General features: G+C 44.2%; 1 protein-coding gene across 1 annotated transcript; it reads right to left on the reverse strand.

The window, feature by feature from the left end:
• Positions 1 to 3,021: 3,021 nt before the first annotated feature.
• Positions 3,022 to 8,222, reverse strand: LOC127297163 (ATP phosphoribosyltransferase, chloroplastic). The gene is made up of 11 exons (XM_051327459.1): positions 7,864 to 8,222; positions 7,701 to 7,760; positions 6,611 to 6,724; positions 6,443 to 6,508; positions 6,240 to 6,347; positions 6,063 to 6,146; positions 5,462 to 5,563; positions 5,246 to 5,359; positions 5,089 to 5,169; positions 4,180 to 4,299; positions 3,022 to 3,496 (listed from the first exon to the last, which is right to left on the reverse strand). The coding sequence occupies exons 1-11, from the start codon at positions 8,134 to 8,136 to the stop codon at positions 3,401 to 3,403; spliced, it is 1,218 nt and encodes a 405-aa protein (XP_051183419.1). The 5' UTR covers positions 8,137 to 8,222; the 3' UTR covers positions 3,022 to 3,400.
• Between the last annotated feature and the right edge of the window lie 8,011 nt (positions 8,223 to 16,233).

Here is a 16,233-nt window from a genome sequence, read left to right on the forward strand (position 1 = left end):
AAACCATGGGGTTCCTAGATTCTTCGTTGTTGTCCATAGCTCTATTTTCTGTCTAAGAAAATTAGTTAGTTTTACTGTGAAAACAAAAAACAACTAATCTGAATATACAGAAGGAAAAAAAGCTAGCTCAAATCTATTATTGCATATAGCATATATGTAAGCTGCATGTTCCATTTTGTGTCCTACACTTTATGATGTTACATGCACCAAAAAACTCAAAACGTAGAAAAAAAAGATGGTAGAGAGTCGGAGCTACAAGGTCGACGTGATGCAATAAACACTGCATGTAAGATGATAAAAATCTAAAGTTACCTTACATGCCACTAAAAGCAGCCAAAAAAGAAATTTAAGTAAAAGATATCTCATGTAATATACTACGTCGAGGTCTGGAAGTAATATACTGACCAGATTCAGTTACATGCACCTAGCAAAAAAAAAATAGAAAAAATCCCTTTCCCCCATATCTGTAGCTGATGTACATGATTCAGTAATATACTGACCACATTCAGTTACATGCATCTTAGCAAAAAATATGTTACAAGCACTTACACAGCTACAGCTGCTGTCAACGAACACAAACATATCATTTTTCAGTTACATGCCCCCCCCCCCCAACCAGGTATAGCTATCATGTGACATGCAGTAATGCAGATACTTACATCATGGTTTGTGTGACCTAGTTACATGGTTTGTGGACCATGTGCTACATGCTTTGTGCCACCTGAAAACAACTGATAACCAATTTTTCAGGGACTAAACTAGACTTAGCATTTGATTTTGCTAACCATGTGCTACACTGTTACATTTTCATTCCCACATACATAGCACTGCATGCAAAACCCATGGGTGCATGTAACCACTACATAGGAAAATAGCAATACCATTAGGATGTAACACTGTTTGCATAAAAAAAAAAGATCCACACACATCAGCTATGAGCTTGACCATGGATATGTTGCTACAACTAAAATCAGCAGTTGCGGAGGGGAGATCCTCGAAAAATAACTTAGATCCGCGAATGCTTCAACAGATCCTAACATATGCTGAACGAAAATCGCCATCACTTACCAGGAACAGCTCGGGCGCCAAATTAGATGTAGCAGCAAACAGAGAAAAGCCGAAAAATCCCCCAAATCCCTGCCAGAACATACGAAGGATGTAACCACAGAGAGCAAAACCAGATGCGGGTGCTGCGCTCGAAGGAGGAGATGGCGCAAACCATACCTCACCGTCGACGAGCGATGCGGACCTTCCCCCCGCCGAGCGGACGGAAATGCAGCTCCGACGACGAAATCAGCCGCCAGCCGACATGGTGTACACCCGCCGCGGCCAGGATCTCCTACTCTACGGCGAGAATCGCGGGGGAGCGGCGGCGATTTGGCCGGCGATTTGGCGAAGCTCCGGGAGAGATTTGGGCGAAGAGCGAAATGGATGACGCCGACCGCACGAGTCCCGAAATTTGAACCGCCTGGGAAATTACTACGCGCACCAAAAAAGCGGCGGACGTTACGACCAGATGGTGGCCCCCCGCGCGGGACGACGCGCGATCGTCCGATCTCATCCAACGGCGCGGACGCGTGACCTCGGCGTACGACCAGAACGAAGTCGACTAAGAGATAGAATTTGCGTACTTGGAATTCTTTCAAGTTCAAATAGAGGACAAAATGGCACAAATTTTGAGTAGAGAGAGTAGTTCTAGAAGTCCCGAAGGTGACGCGGAAGATAATTTGAACCATTCTCCGACAGGATCATGCTGAATCAATACTCAGAAGAAAGAAGAATCCAATTTAAAAAACATGGATTGGACAAGCTATTTCGGAAGGGAATCAAATAGACTTGCCACGGAGACGAACCCCAAAGGGGTTGTTTATTTCAGGTAGCCCAATTATTCAGGGCTGCACCAACAAAAGGTAAGATGCGGCATACAAAGCATACACCCAACCGTGCCCAACTCTATCAACTGGTACATATAAAGGATAATCCAACCAATGTCTGTCCAGGGAGTACCTTGGATGACGAACTGGTACTACAGTACATAAAAAGGATGATCCAGCCAAATAGCCAATGTCTGTCTAGAGAATACATTAGCTGAGCGCAATACACGACAGTAAGATATCAAAAATTCCATTCCATATGGGAGCTCATTTTGCATACATTTTTCGAACTGGGGCGACTTCTATATATGAAGTTGGCACTTCAGACAGCACAAATACAAGTGATGCTAACTGAGACAGCCCAAAGTCAAAGAAATCATGGCCGATCTTGCACCAAGTCGCATTCCGAGATCTGAAAGAAGTTTACGCCACGTAGGAGTCTCCTCGTCGAGACCGCGGGGGGCGGGCTCGGGCGGTAACCCTAGCTGTTGCCGCCCCCAGATTCTCCTCTCTCGTCACCCCCGATGTCGCCGGAGGACGCCAGCGGTCAAAACCATAAACCCTACACTAGAGCAGCAGAATTGGCAAGCAGGGATGGCAACACATGTGAAGTGCATTCTTGGTAGTGCTCCACGAGTGTTGAGCCACGATTTCCTGCTGGTATGAAATGTGCACCAGCTCAGCTGGTAATTGGTTCAGAAATTCTAACTTGTGTGATGTCTATGTAACATCAGGTGTGAGTGTGTCCGTGTGGGTATAAGGTTCACCTGTATTGTGGGTCGCCCTCTTATGTCAGCGGCAGTTTATGGTCTCCTGAATCTTGAATCAATGGGAAAGTTTATGGACGTATTCTGTCCGTTCTGTTTGAGCGTTCTACATGATAGCTGCCCAAAAATCCAGGCCCCGTTTAGAAACGGAAATTAATCTGTCATCTAAAAAATACCTATTGTTCAGACAAACCCAGGTTTACAATGAACTTTTTCAAGTTGAGATGAGTAAAATGACGAGAAATATGAGAACAGGCACTGGTTATGGAAGTCCCAGATATGACATGGATGAGATACAGAACCATTATCCAGCAGGGTTATGGTGAATCAATTCTCAAACGTGACATAGAAGAGATATACAGAAAAAACGGAATCGGATAGATTTGCCACTGAGACCCACCCCAAAGGGGTTATTCATTTCAGATGGCCCAATTATTCAGGGCAGCACCAACAAAAGGTAAGATTCAGCATACAAAGCATAGAACCAACAACCCGGACCCCAAATCTATCAACTGGTACATAAAAAGGGATAACCAAACTAATGCCTGTCTAGATTATACACTAGCTGAGCACAATATGCGACGGTACATACCAAAAAATCCTCACGCATCCACAGACATTCCACATTGGAGCTCACTTTGCATACATTTTATGAACTCGGGTTTCTATATGATGTGGGTGCTTCAGCCAGCACAAATACAAGTGATGCTAACGGAGACAGTCCACCGTCAAAGAGAGCATGGCCAAGCTTGCACCAAGTCACATTCCCAGCTCCGAAAGAAGTTGGCGCCACCTAGGAGTTTCCTCATTAAATATGTAGGTCAGTTTTGACACCAGGACTCCGCTACCACCAATCTGCAGTTTCAAGTTCATGAAACACATAAAAGTATCAGATGTACCATTATATAAAGAAGCATAGTCTATATTAAGTACCAATACCATATGTGTTCTAAAAACAAGTCCTATATTAGGTCTGACATCATGTAGTTCTATTGTCCAAGGATTCAAATCTGGTTTCAAAAAATTGCAGACCATGGCCTGCAGTTCTCCAATGGACATGTCCCAGGCAGTTTGATTAATAAAATTAAAACATAAATGTTGATTCAGATCACTTCCTAAGTGATTCTGGTTCAGATGTGCTGTTCACTTGTCGAATACAAATTTTAAATTACGCATTAGGACATATTCTCCCAGTGCCCACCAGGATTTACGGTTCCTGGTAGTAATCAATTGGTTACCACTGGGACTTGAAAAGAAGGTGCTGATTGCATCAAGAAACCACCAAAAGTATCTGCATTGTTACTGAAACAGGTAACAGTTGCACACTTGTAACTGCTGAACGGAGCTTAAGGTTTAACTACTTACTCTTAGTATGCACCATTGCAAACCCAGTTTGCTAGTTACATAAGTAATATACTTAGCTGAGAATAACTCTCTGCCTCAAAAGGCTCAAACACAACATTAAATTGTTGTCCTAGGAATAAATAGTTGCCAACATTAAAAAGTATCCATAGAAAAGCAAGAGGTAAAGAGCTTACGGATCTCAGTTGCTGAATAGACTTGTATAGTGACTTTTGTGGAACTACTATATTAATAGCATAGTAGTCAACAGCAACATTGCCATCAAGACTGCAATACACTGGACTTATAGTTGGGCCCTGTTCACATCAAGATGGAGTAAATGAAATCATAAGCTTGAGTTCAGAAGATAATAATCCATATTTAAAATTGTTACAGTATGGATTAGCAATCAAGAGGAATGCTTTTAGTACAAGTTTGCAATGCATGATCAGTTCAATTTCAAGTAACCAAAGACTACAATTAGAATTTGGCTCGGTCAAAGGATGTTGGAGATGTCGCAGCGTTAACAGATTATAATGATAAAAATTACAGACCGCAAGAGAAATGATAGATGTTACACATCCACTTTCACTTTGAATGGCTAGATATTCCCTGGTCAACAGAAAGGGGAAACGTCTGCATCGCTTTTTTAGGCTTGTTTGGTTTGGGAGGATTAGAAGGGGATTGACATAGATTGAGGTGGATTAAATCTCATGTAAGTCAAATTCCCCCAAATCCACTCCAGTCCACTCTAATCCAACTGGGTAGGGGATTAACTGAAGAAAGCTTAGTTGGCACAGACTATAATCATGCAGATTAGTAAGATGTAGATACTAGAAAGTGCTACAAATCTATAACCAATACAATTCTATTTTCAGTTATGGATACTAGACTGTATGAGCATAATAAATAAAATGCAATTTAAATATAGAAATAAAAATTCTAGAATCTACCCGCACAAATGTTCTCCAATTTTTTTGTTATAAATTCAGTTATGGATACTAGACTATATGAGCATAATAAATAAAACACAATTTAAATATAGAAATAAAAATTCTAGCATCTACCCGCACAAATGTTCTCCAATTTTTTTTTTGCAATGATACCTGTAATCCACATAATGACGGTTGTTTGAGAACTCTCTCTGCCACTTCTTCTGCACTGTTTCCCCTCATATTTGCTGTTACCTTGTATAATATAAAAGGTAAACTAAGTTAAGCAATTAATCCAGCATAATGTAGCACAAACTGTGTAACGATTTACCATTATCTTGCCAGACGCTGTGAGGTGAGCCTCTAGTCTTTCAAGCATCTCATGTGAAATCTCCAATGCACCTTCACGTCTGTTCAAAGATTTCCTACTTGCTACAAGTGCGGCCTGTGTAGTGTAGGAGAAATAATAAAATGAGCACGACTTTTCACTTTAAACAAATGGAACCGTTGGAACTTTGCGAGCCAATGCATGTGTGTGAGAGCTTACCTGGCTTTCCAAAATTACTCCACCCTCAATTTCCTTCAAATTATTCTCGCGCAAAGTTGTTCCGCTACTCACAAGATCCACAATAACATCAGCCATGCCCATCTGAATGGAAAAAAAAAATGAATTAGTGTGCATTACTCTTAGGAGAAGCTCAATAGATAGTGTCCTGTCCTAACTCACAAATTAGAAAATCAGTACTCGAGACAATATGTCAATATACCAGAGTGGCAAGGACAACTCCAGTGTTCATGCCATGTGAAGAATCAGATCTCACATCATGGTAATTTACATCCGGTCATATACAGTATACTCATACAGCTTCTTGTAAAACTACTATCATAATTAATACAAATGGAAAATGGAAAAATACAGCCTTATGTATAATATCCTATTATGCAAGTGACAACTATGTCTAAATGTTAGCTCTTGGTTTCTCTTTATTAACATATAAAGAGAATAAGTGGACAGAAATGGACAACCCACAACATCTTGCAATCCAAATTTGAATAAATACATGAAATACAAAGAGAGGAGAGGGCAATCACACGGACAGATGGAAATTAAATAAGAAAAGTGAACAAAAAGAAGAGAGTAAACTCACAGCAGGATATGACTCAAGAGCACCATCGCCAGATAGAAACGAGACATGCTTGAAACCTTTTTCTTTCAAAAACTTAGCACCTACCTACAGCCAAATCCATAAGCAAAATGATCAAAAAAGCAGTGTTGATGAGGGGGGAGCGGATCTGAACAAATTTACGTTTATTCATGACCATACATATCCAAATCCTGTAACGACCCGCATTGGTCTTTCTTCTGTCCACTGAGGCATATTTACCAACTCCTCTAGAGTATTTATGTTTTGAAAAATACCTTCCTTGGGTACCTGGTCACACAACACAGTTTAACTAGTTCAGATATGAGCTTCACTTAAGCTATGGTGAAACTAATACTGGTAAATGCACTGGGACAATACCATACCGCAAGGGACAAGCGACAGTGTCCGAAGTCGAGAGCATCATGAATAATAACTAAATCATCATTGCCCTGTAACAGAAAATCTTAAATACATACCAGCATAGATCATAGGAAACTAAAGGTACACACAAACTGGGTCGAAAAACTTAACATTATCCCTAAGATACTTACCTGCCCAATTTCACTGATTATGTCATAACCCACAATGCCAAGATCAAGATCCCCTGAGCACAGTTTACGAACAATATCCGTGGGCCTCTGAAGCCAAACCTCCAAGTTTGGCATCTGCATAAAGAAGTGTATTACAACTTTAACGTAGCCATTTATTACTCCATTTGTTTCCACAGGGGGTACTTCTTCAAACAGGAACCGCATAGTATTATTCATTCCAGTAGATTAAATAGATATAGGCAGATTTTACAGTTCCGCGACGAGTATAACTCTATTTCTGGGGATGAAAGTTTATGCATACAAGCTATAGCTGGCTGCTATATGACATAACAGGATTAGCAGGCAGTTAATGGGAGGTGCAATCACAAATAGGTCAGATAACACAACATGCCTAACACCCCATCCTGAAATTTTCAGATACTCTAACAGATTTGAAGATACAGGTTCCATATTCTTGCTATTTTTGCTATCGTGATTTATCAATGTTCTCTACATGTCCTTGGTGCAAATAAACGCCCATTACCCAAGAAATTAGATGTTTGGAGCAATGTTGTTTAGAACGAACTTCAAACCTGGCTCCATGAGGACATGGAATTGATATTTTGCCGTATCACATCTCGACACACACAATAAGCTGTGATGCTCCTCTTAACTAGTATTTATTTTAAAATAATCAGGCATTTAGAAGGCCACCATATTACACCAATTGCTGTGGCGTGACTTAGACTAGATTGATTACAAGCGCATGGGATCCATATCGCAATACAAGCACATTCTACTTGTGCATTGCTCTCCACCCACCATACCCAAGATGATATTGACTAACATTAGCATGGGAGCGCATTGCTGGTGCATAGTAGGCGTGTAAGCATGATGAAACGAGTGTTGCATATACGAGCAATAATAACAAATCTAAGGCATGCCCTCCTAGGGTGTTTTTAAGCTCTGATGATGTGGTATCACTGAACCCATCAGGCCCTAGGGACCTGGTGATTCAGTCCCTAATCACGGCAACTGCTCGTTTTGCAGCCTAGGTGCAGTAAGTACATGTGAGTGAAGAGAAGATGGGGTGGATGGGAAGGAAACTCGCCTGCGGGATGTCGGCAATGTACTGGCGCGGGTTGGACTGGATGACGGTCAACTGGCAACTCTGAAACCCACACACACCACCACAGAATCAGAATGGGAACCAGCAAAACCATGTATAAATTCAATCCGAGATACCGAGGAGAGCATGTGGGTGTGGGGATTACCTTGAGGAGGTCTCGGGTGAGGTCGGACATGCGGCCCTTGCTGGCGATCCCGAGGCGGACGGCCGTGCGGTCGGCGGAGAGCGGCGCCACCGCCGCCGGTCTAGGGGAGACCGCCGTCGCCGCCGCCGCCGCAGCCCGCGGGGCGAGAAGACGGGCCCTCGCCGCCGCCGCGGAGGCCGAGGGCCGGACGCGGAGGGTGGTGGACGGCGGCGAGGGCGTCGGGGAGAGGAGGAAGGGCGCGAAGTCTAGCCGCGCCGCGAGCATCGCCGACATTCCGGAGTGTCCTCTCGCTGCGGCGAAGCGCCGGAATTGCGGCGGCGGGAGGGAATGGGGAGTAGGTAGGTGGGTGGGGGGAACAGCGGTGGTGGGGTTTTGGAAGGGGACGAAATAGAAGGTGGGCCTCGGCGGCGGATGGCCGTCCGTTGCCGCGGATGGGTGGGCCCCAGCTGCGTGTGCGTGCGGATATTGGCGGTTCCGAGGGACCCGTGGCGGGCCAGGTGGCTCCACGTAGGACGATGAGGAGATGAACATTTTTCAAGCACGCAGAGGAGAAGCACCGCAGGGGACCTTCCGGGCACGCCGAACACAACGAAAAGCGAGGCGGATTCCTACATGTTGGCGACTATAACCGTTGATTCGCGCCTTTTTTCTCGTCGCTCCTTCCCTCCCGCGCCTCCCAACCCTCCGCCGCCACTAGATTTGTCAGCCGTTTCGACTTCTGAGAGTCGGCACCGTCGTCGCGGCTGGCACCCTCGTCGGTCGTTCCACCGCCGCCGCTTCGCCAGCGCGTCCCAGAATGCGGCGTCAAATTCGTCCCACCTCCGCGCACACAAGGTGCTCGACGACTTGGCAGGTAGACACGATTGGCCGATGTTCGTTTCTCATATGTCGCGGCGTAATTTTAACAATTGATTTTGCTTCAGACATGGATAGCGACGACGAGATGCTTGCCCTACTGCAGGAGGACGAGCAAGCCTTCGACGACGACCTCCGGGAGCATTTACTGATCATCGCGTCCCTCCAGGACGTGCTTGACGCCGAGGCGGAGAAGAGGAAGAGGCAGCGTCGCGGAGGATCAAGGCCGGGGAGAAAGAAGTCGAAGCCCCGGCAAAGGATGGAGGGGCATACCATGCTGCACAACGACTATTTCGTAGATGAGGCAACACATGCCGACAATTTTCGGCGCCGGTATAGGATGAGCAAGGGTCTGTTCATGAATATCCTCCACGGCGTTCGAGAGTTCGACCCCTACTTCAAGCTCAAGCACGACGCTGTAGGCGTTGTCGAGTTCTCGTCGATTCAGAAGTGCACCGCCGCCATGAGGATGCTTGCATACGGAGCACCTGCCGATACACAGGACGACTACCTTCGCATGAGTGAGTCTAATGTCATTCAGTGCATGTACAAGTTTTGCCGAGCTGTGGTGGAAAAGTTTGGCAAATACTACTTGAGAGGGCCAACTGAGGAAGAGACTGCAAGGATCATGGCACAAAATGCTGCCAGAGGATTGAAATGCTTGGAAGCATCGATTTCATGCACTGGTCATGGAAGAACTGCCCGTTTGCTTGGCAAGGTATATACAAAGGGCGTCATCGATATTGCAGTGTGGTGCTTGAAGCTGTGGCCGATTATGACCTGTGGATTTGGCTTTTTTTTCTTTGACATGACAGGATCACACAATGACATCAACGTGTTGCAGCAGTCTCCGGTGTTCAGCAGACTAGTGAAAGGGCATGCTCCACCACGCAACTATGAGATCAATGGCCACCAATATACCAAAAGCTATTATCTAGCCGATGGTATATATCCAAAATGGGCCACATTTATCAAAACAATCTCGAATCCATCAGGTCGGAAGAATTCTCACTTTGCTATGCGATAGGAGACTTGCAGGAAGGATGTCGAGCGGGCATTTGATGTGCTTCAAGCTCGATTTGCAATTGTCCAGTACCTTCTCTAAGCTGGTCTCACGACCAAATGTGGGGGTGATGCAGGCTTGTGTGATCATGCACAACATGATCATCGAGGATGACCGCAAGAATCTTGCCAGGAGACATGTTGGTCCCTATGAGTGCGAGGGCCCTCTTGCGAAGGTTGATCATGAGTTGCCTCCAGATTTTGTTGATGTCCTCGTCATGCACGCAGAGATCCGTGACAACAATGTTCATGATCAACTTCAAGCTGATCTCGTTGAGCATTTGTAGAGGATCAAAAGATTATCCGCGGCAACTTGATCTAACCCTATTTATTACATTTGTTTAGTTATTTTATTGTTTGTTGTATTTTAATTTAAAAACAATCTCCGCAAACATATTTATTTGTATGCTATATTTGATAAATGATTGTGTTTTTAAAAATCCTTATTTAATGTTTGGGATGGCATTTGTTGACGCGACTGGTGAGTCTCCAAACGCGGCAATAAAACTGTTGGAGATATGCCCTAGAGGCAATAATAAAGTGGTTATTATTTATATCTTTATGTTTATGATAAATGTTTATATATCATGCTATAATTGTATTAACCGAAACATTAGTACATGTGTGATATGTAGACAAACAAAGAGTCCCTAGTATGCCTCTTAACTAGCTTGTTGATTAATGGATGATTAGTTTCATAATCATGAACATTGGATGTTATTAATAACAAGGTTATGTCATTGTATGAATGATGTAATGGACACACCCAATTAAGCGTAGCATAAGATCTCGTCATTAAGTTATTTGCTATAAGCTTTCGATACATAGTTACCTAGTCCTTATGACCATGAGATCATGTAAATCACTTATACCGGAAAGGTACTTTGATTACACCAAATGCCACTGCGTAAATGGGTGGTTATAAAGGTGGGATTAAGTATCTGGAAAGTATGAGTTGAAGCATATGGATCAACAGTGGGATTTGTCCATCCCGATGACGGATAGATATACTCTGGGCCCTCTCGGTGGAATGTCGTCTAATGTCTTGCAAGCATATGAATGAGTTCATAAGAGACCACATACCACGGTACGAGTAAAGAGTACTTGTCAAGAGACGAGGTTGAACAAGGTATAGAGTGATACCGAAGATCAAACCTTGGACAAGTAAAATATCGCGAGACAAAGGGAATTGGTATCGTATGTGAATGGTTCATTCGATCACTAAAGTCATCGTTGAATATGTGGGAGCCATTATGGATCTCCAGATCCCGCTATTGGTTATTGGTCGGAGTGAGTACTCAACCATGTCCGCATAGTTCACGAACCGTAGGGTGACACACTTAAAGTTGGATGTTGAAATGGTAGTACTTGAATATGGAATGGAGTTCGAATATTTGTTCGGAGTCCCGGATGAGATCCCGGACATCACGAGGAGTTCCGGAATGGTCCGGAGAATAAGATTCATATATAGGATGTCATTTTATGTGAATTAAAATGTCGCGGAAGGTTCTATGGAAGGTTCTAGAAGGTTCTAGAAAAGTCCGGAAGAAACCACCAAGGAAGGTGGAGTCCACATGGGACTCCACCTCCATGGCCGGCCAACCCTAGTGGGGGGGGAGTCCCAAGTGGACTCCCCCTTAGGGGGCCGGCCACCCCCCCATATGGGAGGTGGAACTCCCACCTTTGGTGGGAGTCCTAGCTTGGCTAGGTTTCCCCTTCTTATGGTAGGTTTTTGGTTCGGGTCTTATTCGAAGACTTGGACACCAACACTTGGGGATCCACCTATATAATGAGGGGCCAAGGGAGGGGGCCGGCCAACCCAAGACCACAAGCTGGCCGCCCCATTGAAGTGGCCGGCCACCCCCTCCCAAACCCTAGCCGCCCCCCTCTCCTCCATATCTCCCGCGTAGCTTAGCGAAGCTCCGCCGGACTTCTTCACCGCCACCGACACCACGCCGTCGTGCTGTCGGATTCAAGATGAGCTACTACTTCCGCTGCCCGCTGGAACGGGGAGGTGGACGTCGTCTTCATCAACAACCGAACGTGTGACCGAGTACGGAGGTGCTGCCCGTTCGTGGCTGAAAGTGCATGGAGCCCCCATGTGTGGTTTTGGTAATTAATGACAATCCCTATGGACTAATGTTTGCATTGAGTTATATTTGTAGGAGTTGTCCATAGGCAATTCTTGAACCATATGTTGGCTTCAAGGTTGCAATAAGAAGAAATTGATGAAGTATATCAAGTGTCAAGTATGTCTTGAAGATGAAGATGAAGTGTGCCCTCAAGTTACTTCAAGACATCAACATGATGAAGAATGAAGAATTGAAGTGCAAGTTCAAGATGAGCCAACTCGAAGAGATCATAAGCTTGAAGCTTGCCATGGAGAAATGAAGTGCTAGTTCAAGATGAGCCATCTCGAAGAGATCGTTTGATTGACTCTTGTCATCCATATGGTGATCATGGATATGTGAAGTTGCGCCGAAGAAGAAGCTCTCCCATGGTGGTTTATGGGGGAGCAATCTACAAAACTTCGTCTAGCAAACACAAGCAAGAAAGGCGTTCCATCTTGTTGCGGTCAAGATCGTCATCATCGAGCTCAAGTGGAATGCGCAAGATTAAGGTTTGCTCTTGATAGGGTTTCTTTCTCACCGGTCTCATAGTGTAGTTGAAGACCGGTTTATAGTTTAGTTGCCGTACTATCAAGAGGGCTCTCGAGTGAGTAACTCGATCGTATCATTCGGAGAGAGCTCAAACCTTTGCATCCTTGCATCATCTTTCTTGGTTGTTATTTATATCTTATCCATGTGATGTTTTAGAGCTTGTGCTTATTCTCATGACAAGCTCTAGTTCATCGAAAACGGATTTCGCATAGATCACTTGTTGCGTTTTCGAGTTTGGTTCATCATCATCTTTCTTGGTTATTATTTGGATCTTATCCATATGGTGATGTAGAGCTTGTGGTTACTTCCATAGCAAGCTCTAGTTCATCGAAAACGGATTCCGCATGAATCACTTGTTGCGTTTTCGATATTGGAGTTTTTCTCGGTTTCTCGTATTGAGAGGTTTCACTCTAAAATACATAGAAAAACCTACCCCACTTGTTCTTAAGCTTTTCACTCTTTGTTGGGTAGCTCTTGTCATACCCTTTACAACAAAATTGGTTTCACCTAAATCCGAGTTTCCTAACTCAACTTGTTGCATTTTCGAGGTTGGAGGTTTTACCGGTATGTCTTTTTTAGACAGGTCAAACCTTTCGTCTTTTATTTCTACCCTACCTTACTGGACTATGATGGTTCCCTGCATGATCTTGTAGAGCTTGTTACTAGCTTCGAAACGAGCCCAAGATCATCAAAATCGGAGTCCGGATGCAAAAGTTCTTAAAGTTTTCGTATCGGGTGTTTGGGCAAAAACTGGGGCCGGAACTGCTGCCGGAACTGCCGCGCCGGGAGCACCCGGCACTGCCGGTGGCGCAAGGCCTGCACTGCCGGCCACCCGGCACTGCCGGTGGAAAATGGCTAGCACTGCCGGCCACCCCGGCACTGCCGGTGGCACAAGGCCGGCTGCTGCCGGCCTGTCGCGATTTTTGCCCCAACGGGCGTAAATGCGAGGCCCCTATTTCAGGCCTTCTTCCTCCTCTTCCTCCTCACTTCTTCTTCCTCCTTTGGCTCTACACCATTGCTGACCTTGAGAGCTTTCCACATCCCTCTACTCCTCCAATGATTCTTGAATCCATTTGAGGGAAAAGGAAGAGGAGATCTAGATCTACATTTCTACCAATCAAATCCATCTCTTTGTGAGTGGAACTCTCTAGATCTTGATCTTGGTGTTCTTTGTGAATTCCTTTGTTCTTCCTCTCTTATTCCCCCAATAGCTTTTGTAGCTTTGTTGGAATTTGAGAGAGAAGGACTTGAGCATCTTTGTGGTGTTCTTGCCATTGCATTTGGTGCATCGGTTTGAGTTCTCCACGGTGATTCGTGGAGGTGAAAGCAAGAAAGTTGTTACTCTTGGGTTCTTGGAACCCTAGACGGATTCTTGGCCTTTGTGGCGATTTGTTGGGAGCCTCCAATTAAGTTGTGGATGTGTGCCCCAATCTTTGTGTAAGGCCCGGTTTCCGCCTCGAAGGAAATCCCTTAGTGGAACCGTGACCTAGGCCTTTGTGGCGAGGGTCACCGGAGATTTAGGTGAGGCGCCTTCGTGGCGTTCGGTGTGTGGTGTGAGTACCGCATCTTGGGGTGAGGCCTTTGTGGCGTTGGTGTGCATCGAGCAACCACACCTCAAGGTGAGCCTCTTGTGGCGTTCGGGAGCACTAAGCAACCGCACCTCTCCACCGGAGATTAGCACTCGCAAGAGTGTGAACTCCGGGATAAATCATCGTCTCCCGCGTGCCTCGGTTATCTCTATACCCGAGCTCTTTACTTATGCACTTTACCTTGTGATAGCCATCGTGCTTGAAGTTATATATATCTTGCTATCACATACTTGCTTGTATTGCTTAGCATAAGTTGTTGGTGCACATAGGTGAACTCTTGCTTAGAATAAGTTGTTGGTGCACATAGGTGAACCATAGTATATAGGCTTTGGGCTTGACAAAGTAAACGCTAGTTTTATTCCGCATTTGTTAAGCCCATCTCGTAAAAGTTTTAAATCGCCTTTTCACCCCCCCCTCTAGGCGACATCCGTGTCCTTTCAATTGGTATCGAGCAAGGTCTCACAGTCTTAGGCTTCACCTCCTTGAGAGTAAAGATGCTCGGTTAGGGGATTAGATCACAATAACTTGTTTATATTTGATGGCACAAATTATGATCTATGGAAAATTTATGTGCTTAATATTTTGCGGGGTATTTCCCGAACATGGAGCGATTTCTTGACATGGGTTTTTCTTCTCCTAAGGATCCCCAAAATTTATCTTATGAGGAGAAGAAAAACTCTTGTCTCGATGCTCTTGCTTCTCATGTGTTTTCCATTGTTGTGAGCAATGTAGTTACTTCTTCAATCATGCCTTTTGGGAGCGCTCATGAATTATGGACAAAGCTTCGAGATAAATATGATGTGTCCAATATCATTGAGGATGATTGTATTGCTTCCACTTCCGGCCGTGATGAGTTCTCATCTTCATCCACTTCACCAAAGTGTTTCAAGACACAAGGTAATGATATGGTGAGTGGTGATGGAAATTGCAATGTTGGTATTGAGCTTACTATTGATGATCCTTCATCTATATCTCATTGCAATGGTTCATCTTTGGACTTAAACACATCTAGCACTAGAAATGATTTACATGCTTGTGTTGATAGTCCTTGCATATCATGTGTAAGTTGCTTGAAAAATCTAATGATGATATGCTTGCATTGTCTTGTGGCCATGATAAATGATTCTATTTCCTCTAGTTGTTGTGTGTCTAACAATGTAGAGGAAACCAAAGATTCTATTGGTCAAGACAAGATCTTGAAAGGAGCCTCAAGTAACTCCTCATCTTTATTTCACGGTCCTCATATATGCCTTATGGCCAAGGGTTCCACGGTACCTCCTACCATGGAACCTAATATGTCTCGTGGTGATAAGAATGAGGATGAATATGAAGAAGAGGATTGGGTTGTCTCTCTACGCGATAAAGGTGAGAGTGTATTCAAGGTTCTTTACAAAGATAAAATTGCTAGCTCTCACTTCTTTGAAATCTTGACTACCGCTATTGAGAGCCAAAAACTTATTTGGATGCATGAGAACACCATTGATAAAAAGGGTGCTCTTGAACGAGAGTATGCCGATGATGTAGCATCTTTAAAGAATGATCTTGAAGAAGAACAAGAGACCGTAGCCTCTCTTGAGGAGCAACTTCAAACCCTTGAGGTGTCTCAAAATGAAATATTTGCTAAACTCACTAAAGAAAGAGACCATGCTAAAGCTAAATTAAAATTGCTTAAAAATGAAAAGTTCAAAGTTGGTGTTGGCCATGATAAACTTGTTAAGGATCTAGATGATCTAGACAAGGCCCACAAGGCCTTGGAGAGCGAACACTCTATCCTCACCAAGTCTTATGAGCAACTACAAGCTTCATATTTAAAAGAGCACGCTATGTTACCCTCTCTTCTTGATATGTCTTGTGATGATGCTTGTGCTACTAACTCTACTTCTTGTGAAGCATCTATCATGAAGGAGAATGTTGAGCTAAGGGCTCAACTTGATTTGCTAACTTGCAATTATGGGAAATTGGAAGAAAATCATGGAAAGCTTTCTAGCTCCCATGAGGATCTTCTAGCCTCTCATGATAGGCTAAAGTTAGCTCATGAGGCTATCATATCTAAGGCAACACCTTGTGAGCCTCATGTGGATACTAGCACTACTACTCAAAATGCTATATTGCCATGTGCTAGTCCTTGTAATTCATCCACTCATAGTATTGCTAAATCTTGTGATGAATTATCTTCCTTGCCTTGTTGCTCTAACAATGAAGGT

Source organism: Lolium perenne, chromosome 4 (genome assembly GCF_019359855.2).
Source record: "Lolium perenne isolate Kyuss_39 chromosome 4, Kyuss_2.0, whole genome shotgun sequence".
Classification (NCBI taxonomy): domain Eukaryota; kingdom Viridiplantae; phylum Streptophyta; class Magnoliopsida; order Poales; family Poaceae; genus Lolium; species Lolium perenne.